Below are 15,544 nucleotides of genomic sequence, written 5' to 3' on the forward strand. Positions count from 1 at the left end.
TTTTTATTTCAGATGGAGATCGGGAACGACACGTGAATGGGAGATCGCTTGGCAATTGGACAGTGGAAATGTTTTCACCAGTAAATGCCTTTACTCAGCTGCATCCAGTCCAGCCAGGCATTAGTTGAACGGCCGGTGTTAGCGGGGGATAATTCAGAGGAATATCAAAGGGATGATATATTGAAGGGATCAAATTTCGACACATTAATTCATAGAATCAAGAGCCTCTTGTGGCGCAGAGTGGTAAGGCAGCAGACATGCAGTCTGAAAGCTCTGCCCATGAGGCTGGGAGTTCGATCCCAGCAGCCGGCTCAAGGTTGACTCAGCCTTCCATCCTTCCGAGGTCGGTAAAATGAGTACCCAGCTTGCTTGCTGGGGGGTAAACGGTCATGACTGGGGAAGGCACTGGCAAACCACCCCGTATTGAGTCTGCCATGAAAACGCTGGAGGGCGTCACCCCAAGGGTCAGACATGACCTGGTGCTTGCACAGGGGATACCTTTTACCTTTACCTTTAATTCATAGAATCAGAGTTGGAAGGGACCTCCAGAGTCATCTAGTCCTACCCCATTCAGAATGCAGGACACTCACCACTACCTGCCCACCCACAGTGGCCCCAACTCCGTGCTCAGATGATTCCTCCCTACCAAAAATCTCCAGAATCCAGCCTGGCCTGGAGGGAATTCACCTAGCATCCCACAATGCCAATCAGCAATTCCCTGGGCATGCCAGGAAGGGCCACAAGAGACAAACAAAGACATATCCCTTTTATTATTTTATTTATTTCATTATTTTGCTATATTCTGCGTCTATACAGAGTTTGGTCTCGTAGTTAAACACGGCAGCCTCTAATCTGGAGAACTGGGAGGTTTGATCCCCCACTCAGTGGAACAGGCTTCCTCGGGAGGTGGTGGGTTCTCCTTCTTTGGAAGTTTTTAAGCAGAGGCTGGGTAGTCACCTGACGGAGAGGCTGATTCTGAGAACTACTGCCCCTTTGGGACAGTAGTTGCATTCTGTAGAATTTGGTAGGGGGATCACTTGGGCATGAAATTGGGGTCGCTGTGGGTGGGCAGGTATTTGTCAGTTCATGCATCATGCAGGGGGTTGGACTAGATGACCCTGGAGGTCTCTTCCACCTCTATGATTCAATGATTCCTCCTCCATGCAGCCTGCTGAGTGATCTTGGGCCAGTCCCAGTTCTCTCAGAGCTCTCTCAGCCTCGCCTACCTCACAGGGTGTCTGTTGTGCAGAGAGGAAGGAAAGGCCGTTGTAAGCCACTTGAAGACTCCTTCGGGTAGTAAATAGTGGGGCACAAAACACCAACTCTTGTTCATACTGAGATGAGGATTACTCCCCTTAACACCTCTTATTGTACGCCACAACTCAGCCCCAACACATGTCAAAAGAAATACATGTTTCAGAGCATATGCAGAAGATCCCTGGGATCTGGGTCACTGACATCTAGTCTTGGGCAGGCCCTAAGATCTCTTTGGGCCAGGGTGTTCTGTATTCAAGAGCCGCTAACCACATTCCTCGTAGAACTCCTGAGAGGGGAATGGATTCCGTGGACTTAGGCAGTTTGTGAGTGGGTGGGCCGGTAGTTGTGAGCTTCCTGCATTCTGCTGAGGGTTGGACTAAATGATCTCGGAGGCCCCTTCGTATTATAGGATTCTATACCGTCATGGCCACATCACAAAGGAGTAGTACCTGGTGGACGTTGTACCTCTGCATGCAAGAGGACCTAGGAGTAAAAGAGTTAAGATACTGAGATACACTTGGCAATATCCGGGGAATGGGAGAGCCAGTTTGGTGTAGTGGTTAGGAGTGCCGACTTCTAATCTGGCATGCCAGGTTCGATTCTGCGCTCCCCCACATGCAACCAGCTGGGTGACCTTGGGCTCGCCACGGCACTGATAAAACTGTTCTGACCGGGCAGTGATATCAGTGCTCTCTCAGCCCCACCCACCTCACAGGGTGTCTGTTGTGGGGAGAGGAATGGGAAGGCGAATGTAAGCCGCTTTGAGCCTCCTTCGGGTAGGGAAAAGCGGCATATAAGAACCAACTCTTCTCTTCTTCTTCTTCTATCCCTCCCATACATTTGATGCTACACCTCTTTGGCTGTTAATAGTCTTTCTGTTTTATCTTCTCTCCCTTACCTTGGTGTAGAGCTGTAGCAAATTAACCTTTCTGGAAGTTAATCCGTTCACAATAAGTTCAGTATCTCTACACAAATAGAGCAGGTAAGATGTGCTTATATTTTTTGTAAGTAAAATTTCTTTCTCTTCATACCAATGGAATCAGGTCATCTTTGTAATTAGTTTGAACAGCATTTCCCCCTGAACCAGGAAACAATGAGGATCAGGGATACTACATACTGCATAAAGCTTCAGCTCTTCCAAGACAATGGATTATTATTTTTTTTTTTTTACATTTAGCCCAATACTTTTCAGGGTTTCAGCGCCTCTAAGGTTCCAATTAGTGAGTCTGCTGTTGGACCCTGAGATCCAAACCTGTACCTAATGAGGCTCCATACAGGAAGCCGCAGCCCCCCGTTTGCAAGACCTGAGCCAGACTGCTAACCACAGGATATTTGGGAGCACATTAATTTGTAGGGAAGTGACCTGTTGGTGCTCAGCACACACAAAACAAACTGAAACACTCTTTCCTGGGAGAGCTTCCTGCTCAGCATGTGACAAAATCTAGAATTTCAGGCCGTTTCTGATGTCTAAACCGTCTCTCTCCTCCTTGGTTCTTCTTTGCTTTGGCCGCGGTGTCTCTTTCTCTTCTCAAGAGAGTTACACTGAATCTGGCTCACCTAGCCCAGAAAATCTCTGCCAAATGAGACCCTGGGAGTATTCCCTCAGCCCGCTGCCAGCACCTTCATTGGAGGCTCCAGGCCAGCCTTTCTCAGCATTTCTACCATCGAGAAACCCCTGAAACACGATTTAGGCTTTGAGAAACTCAGAAGGGTTGAGAACTCTGCAGAACATGGTTGGAAAGCAGAGCTGTGGACACGCCCACCCAGGGCCCCTCCCCTTCCCACCCCCTCCTAGCTCATCATTGGCCAATTGGGGAGTGTAGGGTGGGTCAACATGACCATGTATGGTCATATCCCCTGATAGAAGTATAAGAAATTAAAAATATATATATTAAAAATTAATAAACACCCACCAATTAAGGAAACCCCTCCAAAGCATTAAAAAAAACAAAGAAAACACAGGGTTTCACTTAACCCTGGTTGAGAAAGTCTATTGCAGGCCCTGGGACCTTCTGTTCCCATCTACTTATTATTTCTCTGCCAAACATGCCCATTGGGCAAGAACACTCATCTGATCCAGTTCTCTGTGTCCCACAGGGGCCAAAATCCAGGGGCCATCAGAAGGTCCAGCACTGGACCCAGAACTCCAGAAGCCCCCCCCCCCATGTTGCCCTCAGGCAAGAAGACAGAGGGTCACTGCCCTCAGAGGGTCACTGCCCCAGACAGAGTATTCCCTCTTGGTGGCCAAGAGGAGGGGTTTGGAAGGGGAGGGGCCCCAGGTGGCGGGGTCTACCACTCTGCTCCCCAAATGTATTTGGCATGGATTGGGCCACTTGTGGCTTCCTGGAAGCCCTGGAAGCCTGGAGAATATTTCTGTACCCTTTCAATTTTGCCCTTTCCACCCTTCCACCCTCTGATGTGGGAATACGTTTTCCCTCCCTTGTCCTTGGGATCCCTGTTTGAGGGCAACTTTCATCTTGGGGAAAGAGGGTCAGCGTCTGGAATTTCGCACCCAAACGAGCATCCGGGGGAGTGGCGGGGTCTAAAGTAGGTAAGGTAGTATGGAGTTCAGTTGAAGTTTGTAAGCAGATGCTGGGAGCGATCGAGGGCAAAAGAAGAAGGGGACGACAGAGAATGAGGTGGCTGGATGGAGTCTCTGAAGCAGTCGGTGCAAACTTAAATGGACTCCGGGGAATGGTAGAGGACAGGAAGGACTGGAGGATCATTGTCCATGGGGTCGCGATGGGTCGGACTCGACTTCTCACCTAACAACAACAAGCAGAGGCTAGAGAGTCATCTGACAGAAATGCTGATTTTATAAGGCAGATGGGGAGTGGGTGGGCAGGAAGGGATGTGCCAGGGTTTGTCTCTTGTGGCCCTTCCTTCCTTTCAGACCCAGAGAATTGCTAATTGATGCTGTGGGATGGGAGGTGAATTTCCAGGCTGGATTCTGGATGTTTCTGGTGTATGGGTGCAGGGGGGGGGGGAAGCATTTGGGCATGAATTTGGGGTCACTGTGGGTGGGCAGGTAGTTGTGAGTCCCTGCATTGTGCAGGGGGTTGGACTGGATGACCCTTCAGGTCCCTTCCAACGCTGAGTCTATGATTAAATTTACCACAGCATATTTGAGGATATGAGTATCTTTGAGATGCCACTGAATCATCGTTGTGAATTGAAAAAGATCCATTTTGGCTCAAAGCGTCTTCCTTTCTGACTCCACAATTGTTTTCTGTTTTCTTTGAAAATTCTGAGGTAAAGGTAAAGGTATCCCCTGCCTTTCTTGCAGTCCTTCAACTTATCCATCAGAACATCATGGGGAACCTTGTCAAAAGCTTTACTAAAATCCAAGTAAATGACATCAACCGAATTTCCCCGATCCAGCAAACCTGTTACTTGGTCAAAAAAGGAAACTAGTTTGGTCTGGCAGGACCTGTTTGAGACAAATCCATGCTGACTTCCTTGGATCACCAAATTGTCCTCCAGATGTTTGCAGATCGCTCTCTTTAATATCTGCTCCATTACGTTTGCTCCTCACATAACTGAAAAATCTTTTCTTGTTACAATGGGCTTCCCTGGCCAATCTTAGCTCACTCTCAGCTTTGGCCTTTCTGATGATTGATCTACAGTGCCTAGTAACCTGTAGGTACTCTTCTTTAGAGCTCTGTCCTTCCCTCCATTTCCTGAACATTTTCATTTTCTTTCTTAGTTGAAGTTCTCTGTTCATCCAAATAGGCTTCTTAGAGCTCCTGCAGTGTTTTCGTCTTTCTGGGATAGTCATTGATTGAGCATGCAATAGCTCTTGTTTGAGTAGCGCCCACCCTTCACATGCTCCCTTCCCTTCCAGCATTCTCGTCCATGGTATGACACTCATCATGTCTCTGAGTTTATTAAAGTTTGCCCTACGAAAATCCAACATCCGCGTCTGGCTACAAATAAATAAATAAATAAACTCGAATGTTCCTTGTCTTTCCAGCCACTTGCTGACATTCTTGGGAGCTCCCAGAAGTCCCCTTGTGGTCTGATTGGCTGCTCCTTCACACAGCTGGCCCTGCGGGCTTTCCCCGTGCAAAGGCGTCCCTCGATCCCACAACTACAAAGCCAAGCCGCGCACGGGTCCGTTGTGTGGCCGGGCGGCTGGAAGTTCTCCCAGACAAGCCCGTCGGTGTCTCAGAGCTGAAAGGCAGAGTTTGATGTTGTTTGTACTGGGCAAAATGTGCATCAGCAAGATAGGGACCTTTTGATGGATTAAAAGAGCACTCGGGGCTGGGAGGGAGGGAGGGGGGACCTGGGGGATGCAAATGGGCTTTTTGCGCTTGCTACTTAGTTTGCAAATCGGAAGTGTCGTTTCGCAGTGGGGGAATGGGAGGGAGAAGCCGCCCTCCGCCACAGTCCAGCCTTCAGAAGACCCTGGTGGGGGCAGCAGCCCTGGGGCCTAACAGAGTCCTTGAACCGTACCAAGATATGATCCCGCATAAAGCCGCTGTTTTGGGACAGCTGCCCCTTTCAGAGTGTGTTTGCCAGGGGTCTGAAGGAATGCCTCCTGTCTGGCTTTAGAGGAGGACCATCTATCACAGCAGCCAAAGCTGAGCTGCCCTTTCCCCATCACTGTTTCCAGATGTGGCGAGCCAGATGTGAGAGCCAAGATGGTGTCATGATGGATTGAGTGGGCGGCACCAGTTTGAATCTGCACACAAAGGGCCCATCTGGCCTACCTTGCAGGGTTGTTGTTGAGAGAAAACCCGAGGAGGGGAAGACAAAGTTCAAATCCCAGTGCGGGATAAAAGCAGGGCAGAAATAACTTAACACAGATGCCACTAAATGAGGGGCTTTGGTCTTCTTTTCCTGCCACGCTTGGCCACGTCTCCTGAATGTGATGTATCCGTGGATAAACAGTGCTGGGATGAGTGTATTTTGTTGGGAAAACTTGACACGAAAGGCACAGAAAATAGTGCAGAGATAAAGATGCAGGTTCCGTTTGTGCACAGGAGGAGCGGGGTGAGCGAGAGGGTTTTTTCGGAATTGCATCCGCGAGGATAACAGATCGATAGCATCCCAGGAGTCCAGGGCATCTCTGCCTCAAGACAGGAAAGGTTATTTGTTGATGATACAGCTTCTTCTCCTGGCACGGGCTGGAAGGGGGGGAAATAATCTGAGTTTCAGCACTCTTGGCATTTCACTCAAGATTATAATGCTTCCAAGGATGCGTAGAGTTGAGTCTGGCAGAATCTAGAGAGCAGCAGGGGTTTCGGGGTACCCTCTTTCGAGAGATCAGACTCTTTTGGTCAGACTCAAGAAAAGGCCCTTTGACTCTGGGAAGCGCAGACTCCGGAAATCTCCTAAAACTCAAATCAAACTTTTCTCTCTTGGTTCAACTTAGCTATCTGCCAACCACGCTTGCTGCTGATATTCTGGTGTTAAAAATGTCTCCTTTGTTAAGTTAGACGCCCCTCCAAACGTCCAGGAGAAAAATCACATTTGTGTGGGAGATAATAGTAGCTCAGAAGCATGGATTTGATCTGCTGGGTACATATTTAGGGCCCACAGATTATTGCGGAAAGACCAGGAAAGGCCATAGGCGGTCTGGGCCCAGCGTACCTGAGAGACCGTCTCTCTGCCTACACCCCTCTGCTGCCACCAGAGTCGGCTGGGGATCCTTGGCCCCAAAAAAGCATGTCGGTCCTCAACAAGGGGATCATCTGGACAAGGAATTGGGGTCCCTGTGGCCAACCACTGTTTGCAACACACCCTTGTTCCATTTCTCAGGCACCAGGTGTGCAAGCGGCGGGGGAACAAGGTCGCATAGGGCTGGGGAGATCCCTGTGGCTTGGAAATAAACTCTGATGCAGCACTGCCGGGGAATGTTTACCCATGCGCAAGCACATGCCCCCGTAATGCGCAGCCCAGCGTGATAAGTGTGCGGCTTCAGAGAAAAGGGGTCCCACGATCGGAGATATGTCCATCCTAGAGCAGAAGGAAACTCTGTCCAAGTTGCACCTTAGAGATAAACAAGCTTTTTGGGGCATCACCTTCCGAGAGAGGAAGCATCTGGAGAAGGTTGTTCATCTCTAAGGTGCCACTTTGACTTAAGGTACCGCTAGGTTTAAAAAACAAGCCTCTTGTGGCACAGAGTGGTAAGGCAGCTGTCTGAAAGCTTTGCCCAGGAGGCTGGGGGTTCAATCCCAGCAGCCGGCTCAAGGTTGACTCAGCCTTCCATCCTTCCGAGGTCGGTAAAATGAGGACCCAGCTTGCTTGCTGGGGGGTAAACGGTCATGACTGGGGAAGGGACTGGCAAACCACCCCGTATTGAGTCTGCCATGGAAACACTGGAGTGCGTCACCCCAAGGGTCAGACATGACTCGGTGCTTGCACAGGGGATACCTTTACCTTTACCTTTAGGTTTAAAAAAGGACGGCCAGGAAATCTGAGGGGTCTGGTGGGAGGAAGAGCTGCGGGCCCCCCAAGTGTTCCTCTGCAAGCAGAGCTCTTCCTCCAGGAATTTGGTCAGGGCCAATGACCAGTAACCTCACTTAGCTGGCCCCCGCCTGCAGCGGACGCCTCCCCTGGAACGGGAAATATTATTGGCTGCTTCCCAGATCGTCTTGCGCCAAAGGAATCTCGAGAACTGTTTTAACTGGGTTTCATTGTTTCAATGAATATTGCCACTGTGTCAAAGTTCAAATGTCCCATGTAATTATTATGTTGTTGCTAACCGCCCCGAGCCAGCTTTCCGAGAGGGGTAGCGTAGAAATCGAAATATTCAAAATAATAAATATATTAAATAAAGTTGCTCTTCCTCTCATACTGCAGACCGACGGGGCTGAAACGATCCTGACGGACGTGTTTTTCCTCTCTCCCGTAGCCTTAAAGAAAGGACGCTTCTGGATCACGCCCGACCCTTACCATAAAGACGACAACATCCAGATCGGCCGGGAGGTGAAGATTTCGTGCCAGGTGGAGGCCGTGCCGTCCGAGGAGCTCACGTTCAGCTGGTTCAAGAACGGGCGTCCACTCCGCAGCTCGGAGCGGATGGTCATCACCCAGACGGACCCCGACGTCTCCCCGGGAACCACCAACCTGGACATCATCGACCTCAAGTTCACGGACTTTGGGACGTACACTTGCGTGGCCTCCCTGAAGGGGGGAGGCATCTCAGACATCAGCATTGACGTCAACATCTCCAGCAGCACAGGTGAGCGTGTTTCCGTGACCTCCACCCAGGCCCCTTTTGTTTTGTGTGCCCAGGTGATGGGAGATTCTTCTGCAGGAATGCAGGGTGGGAGCCGCAAAGAACGCGGGGAACAATTCACGGCCGTAAACAAACGCACATGCTATAAAAACAGCTATTTGCTTATTGTTTTCTGAAAGCCTGCGTAGGATGTAGAGTGCCGTGGGTAAATGAAAACATTTTTAGCCGCCTTTCTCCCTTGCGGAACGCAAAGCGGCTCGAAAATGCAAATAAAACATGATTGCGATAAATGGGAAAAAAATGCAGTAAAACAAAAAATGATTAAAAAACCCTTTGAAAAATCAGCAATCAAAAAACACAACAATATTTTTTAATGTATTTATTTCCTCACTCACTCCTTCATTTGTTTAATTTCTATGACCAGGCCTCCCAGCAAGCTGGCTTGGAGCAGTTAAGAATGTAATAGTTAGAATATAATAATTAAAATAACAATAACATAGAGGACTACATTAGTTAAAACAATAAAGCACGATTAAGATCTACAATTCATTTACTGCTTCCCTGTCTGAAGTTAGTGCCTGTGAAATATCCCATTTATCCCAGGGGAGGGGTCCGTCACAGGAGGGGGCCACCTGGCATGATGTTACCCATTGCTGGACCCAACCAAACACCTGACAGAAGAGCCCATCTTGCAGGCCCTGCGGAACTGAGCCAGCTCTTGAAGGGTCTGCACTTCTTGTGGGAGCTCTGTTAGAACTGCCAGTAAAAAAAAAATTAAAATAAAATGCAGACCTAAATAAAACGTTGAGAGCAAAGGGGGCCAGGCGCACAGCCCTGGGGAGGTTGTTCCGTATCTGTGGGGCTACCACGGAAAAGGCCCTGCCTCAAGCGTCCATCAGGCAAGCTAGCCAGGAAAGTGCAATATAAATTTAACAGTATAAATCAGGCAAATAAACCATGATTACTAATCTGAAGTATACATATATTTATATTTATATTTATACTTATACTCATACTCATACTCATACTCATACTCATACTCATATTTATATACCGCCCTCCCCCAAAGGCTCAGGGCGGTTTACAGGGAGCAGGAAACAGGTACAGATAACATAAGAAAACACGTGACAACAGCAATAACAATACAGCAATAATAACCGCAACATGATAACAGCAGTAATAATAAGATAGAACAGCAAAGGAGCCTCAGCTCAACTCTTACTGGGACCCAGTGCGTTGGGCAGATTAGTGCTGGTCGTAATAGGAGGGGGGGGGGCTGAGGGCCAATTGGAAGCGATGGTCCAAGTCAACCTCAACCAAATGCCTGGCGGAGGAGCTCCCTTTTGCAGGCCCTGCGGAACTGTTTGGGTTCCATCAGGGCCTTGATCTCCTCTGGGAGCTCCTTCCACCAGGTGGGGGCCAGGATGGAGAAGGCTCTGGCCCTGGCTGAGGCCAAGCAGGCTTCTTTGGGGCCAGGGACCACCAGGAGGTTGGAGGTAGTGGAGCGCAAGGCTCTTTGAGGGGTGTAGGCGGAGAGGCGATCCCTCACGTATACTGGGCCGCGTATGGCCTTAAAGGTGATAACCAACACCTTAAGCCTGATCTGGAATTCAACCGGGAGCCATCGCAGCTGCTGAAGGGTGGGCCGGATGTGGGACCTCCAAGGTGTTGCCGTGAGGACCCTGGCAGCCGCGTTCTGGACCAATTGCAGTTTCCGGATCAAGGCTAAGGGCAGGCCAGCGTAGAGCGAGTTACAGAAGTCCAGCCTAGAGGTGACCGTCGCGTGGATCCCTGTGGCCAGGTGTTCCGGGGCCAAGTAGGGCGCTAGTAGTTTGGCTTGGTGGTAAAATGCCAGCCGTGCTACCGTTGTGATCTGAGCCTCCATAGAGTGGGAAGCATCAAGTATCACTCCCAGGTTCCTGGCGGAGCGGGCCACTTTTAGCTGCACTCCATCCAGACTGGGTAGGCACGCTTCCTCGCTTGGACCTTTCCTGCCCAGCCACAGGACCTCCGTCTTTGAAGGGTTGAGCTTCAGACGACTCTGCTTGAGCCGTCTCATCACTGCTTCCAGGCAGCTGGCTAAGGATTCTGGGGGGGAGTCAGGGTGGTCATCCATCAGGAGGAAGAGCTGGGTGTCATCCACATATTGGTGGCAGCCCAGCCCAAACCTCCGCCCCAGTTGGGCAAGAGGGGGCATGAAGATGTTAAATAGAGTTGGAGAGAGAATTGCCCCCTGGGGGACTCCACAAGCCAGTTGGTGGCGGATTGATGAGCTCTCTCCTAATGCTACCCTCTGTCCAAATCACAACCCAAAGATTGTAAGGCAAGGAGGACAGTGAAAATTGGAGGTGTTATTGGCCAGACACGGCCTGCTCCTCAAAGTCAGTGCAAGGCACACAGCTGTGGAGTACTCCAAGGAAGAAGCTGGATATTTGGGGGGCGGAGGGGGGACAGTTTATCAGCCACCTTGAAAGGGGGGAAAGCTAAATTCCACACCCCACTGCGGGGCATGCATCCACCCTCCTGTGTCAATGACCCTTAAAGAGCACTGGATGGGGAGGTGGAGCCTTGACCTAGATGGCCCAGGCCAGTCACCCAGGCCAGGGGATTCCCTCCCAACCAGATCAGATATTGGTTAGTGCGTAGGTGGGAGACCACCAAGGAAGTCCGGGGTTGCTGTGCAGAGGCAGGCATGGGCCAGCCCCTCTGGACGCTGTTTCTGTGAAACCCCTGCAGCGGCATCCTAAGTCTGCTGCAACTTGACCACACTTGGTGGCCGGGAAGGGAGCAGCTCCATGGGTGGAGCCTGGCCATTCGCCTGCACTTGATGCCATGTGGGTCGAAGCACGCACGATTCTGGGGGGTGATGTGACTGCAGCATCCCAGCTCTCAAGTGATCGGCAGGGAGGGGGCAAACTCGCAGCCATTACTGGTCAGCCAAAACTGGAACCTAAATGGCGACCAAAAATGGAACCTAAATGGATTCTGGGAAGGCAAAGGGGTGGGAGGTTACAGCGGATGAGCCAGAGGGTTGTGGATGTCCTGCATAGTGGAGGGGGTTGGACTAGATGACCCAGGAGGTACCTTCCAACTCTAGGATTCTATGGAAGCTGAGCATTTTGCCGATTCTATGATTCTATGGAAGCTGCGCGTTTTGCTGCCCTGACAATTTTTTAAGGATTTTAGGCACTAGGTTTGTTCAGCCACCTTAAATTCCAGCTGGAGGGGGAGTGCAGAGACCACCCCCAAGTGACTGCTGGTGGAAGACCGAGGCTGGCTTGGGAGACTGAGGCTGGAAGGATTGTGTGGTGTGAGTGAGAGGTGAGGCGGAAGCAGAGGTGGAATTGTCCCCGGGTGGGCGTGTCCACAGCTCTGCTTCCCAACCCTATTCTGCATGATTGCGCCACTTCTGGGGCTTCTTGAAGCCTGAAGAATGTTTCAGGGGTCTGTCAATGATAAAAAAGTGGAGACGTTTTCCTACAGGAGAAAGTCAGTAGCCACCCAGTTCCCAAGACCGTCTTGCTAAGGTTTTTCTTGCCCTCTGAAACGCTGGGAGGGAGACGGATAGGTCTGCGCATGGCTTGAGCCAGTTGCCTCTCTCCCAAGGCAGCGTCTGTGAAGGGGGGCGTGGGTGTTTGGGGGGGGGGGTAGATTGGAAGCCGTGGTCATGATGGATGGGTATTGTTCTATGATGGACAGAGGGTCAGAAATTACATCTCAAGAAGGACGTAGATAAAATTGAAAGGGTACAGAGGAGAGCGACAAGGATGATCTGGGGCCAAGGGACCAAGCCCTATGAAGATAGGTTGAGGGACTTGGGAATGTTCAGCCTGGAGAAAAGGAGGTTGAGAGGGGACATGATAGCCCTCTTTAAGTATTTGAAAGGTTGTCACTTGGAGGAGGGCAGGATGCTGTTTCTGCTGGCTGCAGAGGAGAGGACACACAGTAATGGGTTTAAACTACAAGTACAATGATATAGGCTAGATATCAGGAAAAAATTTTCACATTCAGAGTTATTCAGGAGTGGAATAGGCTGCCTAAGGAGGTGGTGAGCTCCCCCTCACTGGCAGTCTTCAAGCAAAGGTTGGATACACACTTTTCTTGGATGCTTTAGGATGCTTTGGGCTGATCCTGCGTTGAGCAGGGGGCTGGACTAGATGGCCTGTATGGCCCCTTCCAACTCTAGGATTCTATGATAATGGGGGGCGGAGTGCAAGTTACCGTCTCCCCACAGGAGAGTGGAGAGGGCTATGGGGCTCAGTGGGGCGCGCTTTTCCAAGCAGAGAGTAGCTTGTGCATTATTGCTCCTGGCCGTGGGTTCATTTGGGAGAGCGATGAGATACGGCCGGAGCATCCATCCGACGGCTGCACCTGAAAGCTTTCCCTGAGCTTCTTCAGGCAGAGATGGATGACGCCTCTTCTGAAATCCAATGCCCTGAAATGAGCAGTGGAAACAGAGCGAGGCGGGGGAGGAGGAGGAGGAGGAGGAGGTGGAGAAACCCTGAAGGGGAACTCATTTCCCTTTGTGCCCCATCAGGTATTGAGTTGTACTGAACGCATGGCTTCGTTGCACACTCAAGTGAAGCTAGTGTTGTCTCACTCTGCCTTTTAATGTCATTAGTGACTTGCTGGGGTTCTGCAATCGTTGTCAGGTATGCAGGGGGAAAAATATCCCCTCCCACCCCCGCCCCCATGAAATTCCAGGCACGAACCCCCAACAGCACGAGCTCTGAGTCACGGCCGGAAGATTCGGGAGCATCTCTCGCCTCTTGGAGCAGCCCTCTGAAATCCAAAGAGGGATAAACGCGTAACGTCAACCCAATCTGCACATGGGGCTCAGAAAGGTGACTCACCTGGTGATTCATTTGGTACAAGCCCCAGTCTGAACTGGAAGTCCCCTTGGTGATTGTGAGAAACTTTGATTACTCCCAATAATCAGGCCTCATTGGGAGGAGGAAGGCTCTTTATTGAAGAAATAACCATCATGGGGTCCTTGCTAAGACTGAGGATCCAGACCCAACACAGGGGTGTTGGGTCTGGATCCTCAGTCTTAGCAAGGACCCCATGATGGTTATTTACCCAATGGTTATCTACCCAATGCCCGCAGCCCCACCCAGTGCCAAACGGTTTGGGCGTGACAAAACGGACAGTGTCCAAAGCCTTTGAGACAGTGGTCCCCAGGCAGTGCCCAGTGGGCAGGAAGGAGGGACATTCACACCTAAGACCTAAGCCAGGGTGTCTGGCTCAGGGATCAAAGGGCTATGCAAGAGACGAAAGCCAGGTGACGTGGCAAACCATCCGTCCTGGTCTTGATTGTAATACCTTTTCCACTTCTCCTCCCCCGGACTGTTCTTTGGTGCTGGGGCCAAACAGAGGTGGGGGGCTTGCAGAGATGAGGCTGAGCCAGACGCAGGGATGTCCCCTGAGCCAGTCAGCACCACCTTAGAAACAGGCTGCTTTCGGCGCTTGAACAGGCAAAGAGAGAGGGAGGAGCAGAGTGTCCAATTCCACCATGCCAGACGCCCCGTCAGGATTGGGTCCCTGCAGAATTTTAAATTCTTAGGCTGTCTAAGGGGCACTGGCCCCCGATCAGACCTCGGGACGCCGTAACATCTAGTGGCGACTCAAAAGCCATGTAAATATCTGGATGTTTAATAAATGGTTAAAAATAATAACCATAGAATCATAGAATCCTAGAGTGGGAAGGGACCATTCAGGCCATCTAGTCCAACCCCTTGCTCAACGCAGGATCAGCCCTAAGCATCCTAACATGGTGGCTTGTTCAAGCATTCAGCCTTGCTACGCTTTAGGGTGGCCAGATCTGGGTTGGGAAACACCTGGGGGCTCTCGGGAGGGGGGGACATGGAAGTGGAAGAGTGTCATGCTATGGAGCCCACCCTCAAAGTAGCCCTTTACTGCTTTAGGATGCTTAGGGCTGATCCTGCGTTGAGCAGGGGGTTGGACTAGATGGCCTGTATAGCCCCTTCCATGATGTTATGATTCTAACAGGAACATCTTGGAGGGCCCATATCCAGCCTGTGCTGAGGCAGCTACGTTGGTTGCCAGGTTCAAGGTTCTGGTTTTAACCTTTAAGGCCCCTCGCAGTCTGGGCCCCACAGCTCTGAGGGACCGCCTGTCACCCCATGTCCCCCGCAGGGCCTTGCGCTCTGCGACTACTGACTTGTTTGAACCCTGAAGAATATCTCAGAGGTTCCTGTTCTGCTAAGTTCCACGTAAACTGCCTGAGCTTCGGGGGGCGGGGGGGGGGGCGGTATACAAATGTAAAATAAAAATAAATGGATGAATGAATGACAACAAGCTGGAAAGAACCGATACAGTGATAGTTTGTAGAGCCACCTGAAAGCAGAGCAATATTTGGTTTGGAAAAGATTCTGGAGGGGGTGTGCACGGAGCCAGGTGGCCTTGAGCTGCAGGGACCGGGGGCCTGGCCCCCTGGAAGGAGGGGAGGGGGTCTCAGGACAGGGGCCTCAGGACAGGCTCAGGTGCAGCTTCTTCCCTTCAAGAAGACGCTTTGTCCTCGCTCCAGCGTGGCACGTCAGGGTGGGCTGCTCTGCACTTGGCTGGCCTTTTATCTACAAAAGCGAGTTGCTAATTAAATGTCACTCGCTTATTAGACTCCGGGCCCGGGATCCCACCGAGGGAGGCCCACGTCCCCCGGGCGCCTTTGACAGCTCCGGAAAAGTGTGAACTTTCCTTTCGGTTCAAAGTGCCTATTAAAATGGGGCCCCAAAAGTTGGGTCTGCGGGCTCAACGACAAAAGGAAACGTCTGGGCTATAATTAACGGGTCGGCCAACCCACGGGGAAGCTGGGAGCGTCAATCCGCTGGATCATGGAGGGTGCTGAAAAAGAAGCCGCCCGTCTTACAGTCAGTGGGGTTTTGTCTGCAAAACAGACATCCATTTTAAAGGGGGAATATCGTTCCCCCCCCTTTACTGGTGCCTTCTGCTCGATGCTTGTGTGGCTGCGAGAATCGAAGAAGAGGGAGATAAATGGTCGTGGTTTGAGACAATGCCTTCCCTCTTCCTTCTGAGTCAGATGTTATTGCTGGAGTTGATATCTCATAGCCACACACCCCCTTC

The 15,544-nt window shown here is 50.9% G+C and overlaps 1 protein-coding gene across 2 annotated transcripts in view; it reads left to right on the top strand.

Moving 5' to 3' along the window:
• The window catches only part of MDGA2 (MAM domain containing glycosylphosphatidylinositol anchor 2), a 413,649-nt gene that overhangs the window by 257,635 nt on the left and 140,470 nt on the right, over window positions 1-15,544 (top strand). For both annotated transcript variants that reach the window (XM_077324137.1, XM_077324138.1), the window contains exon 7: window positions 8,117-8,446. In XM_077324137.1, coding sequence (XP_077180252.1) covers window positions 8,117-8,446 — 330 coding nt within the window. The remainder of the gene's footprint in view (window positions 1-8,116; window positions 8,447-15,544) is intronic.

Source organism: Paroedura picta, chromosome 2 (assembly GCF_049243985.1).
Source record: "Paroedura picta isolate Pp20150507F chromosome 2, Ppicta_v3.0, whole genome shotgun sequence".
In the NCBI taxonomy this organism is placed as follows: Eukaryota; Metazoa; Chordata; class Lepidosauria; order Squamata; family Gekkonidae; genus Paroedura; species Paroedura picta.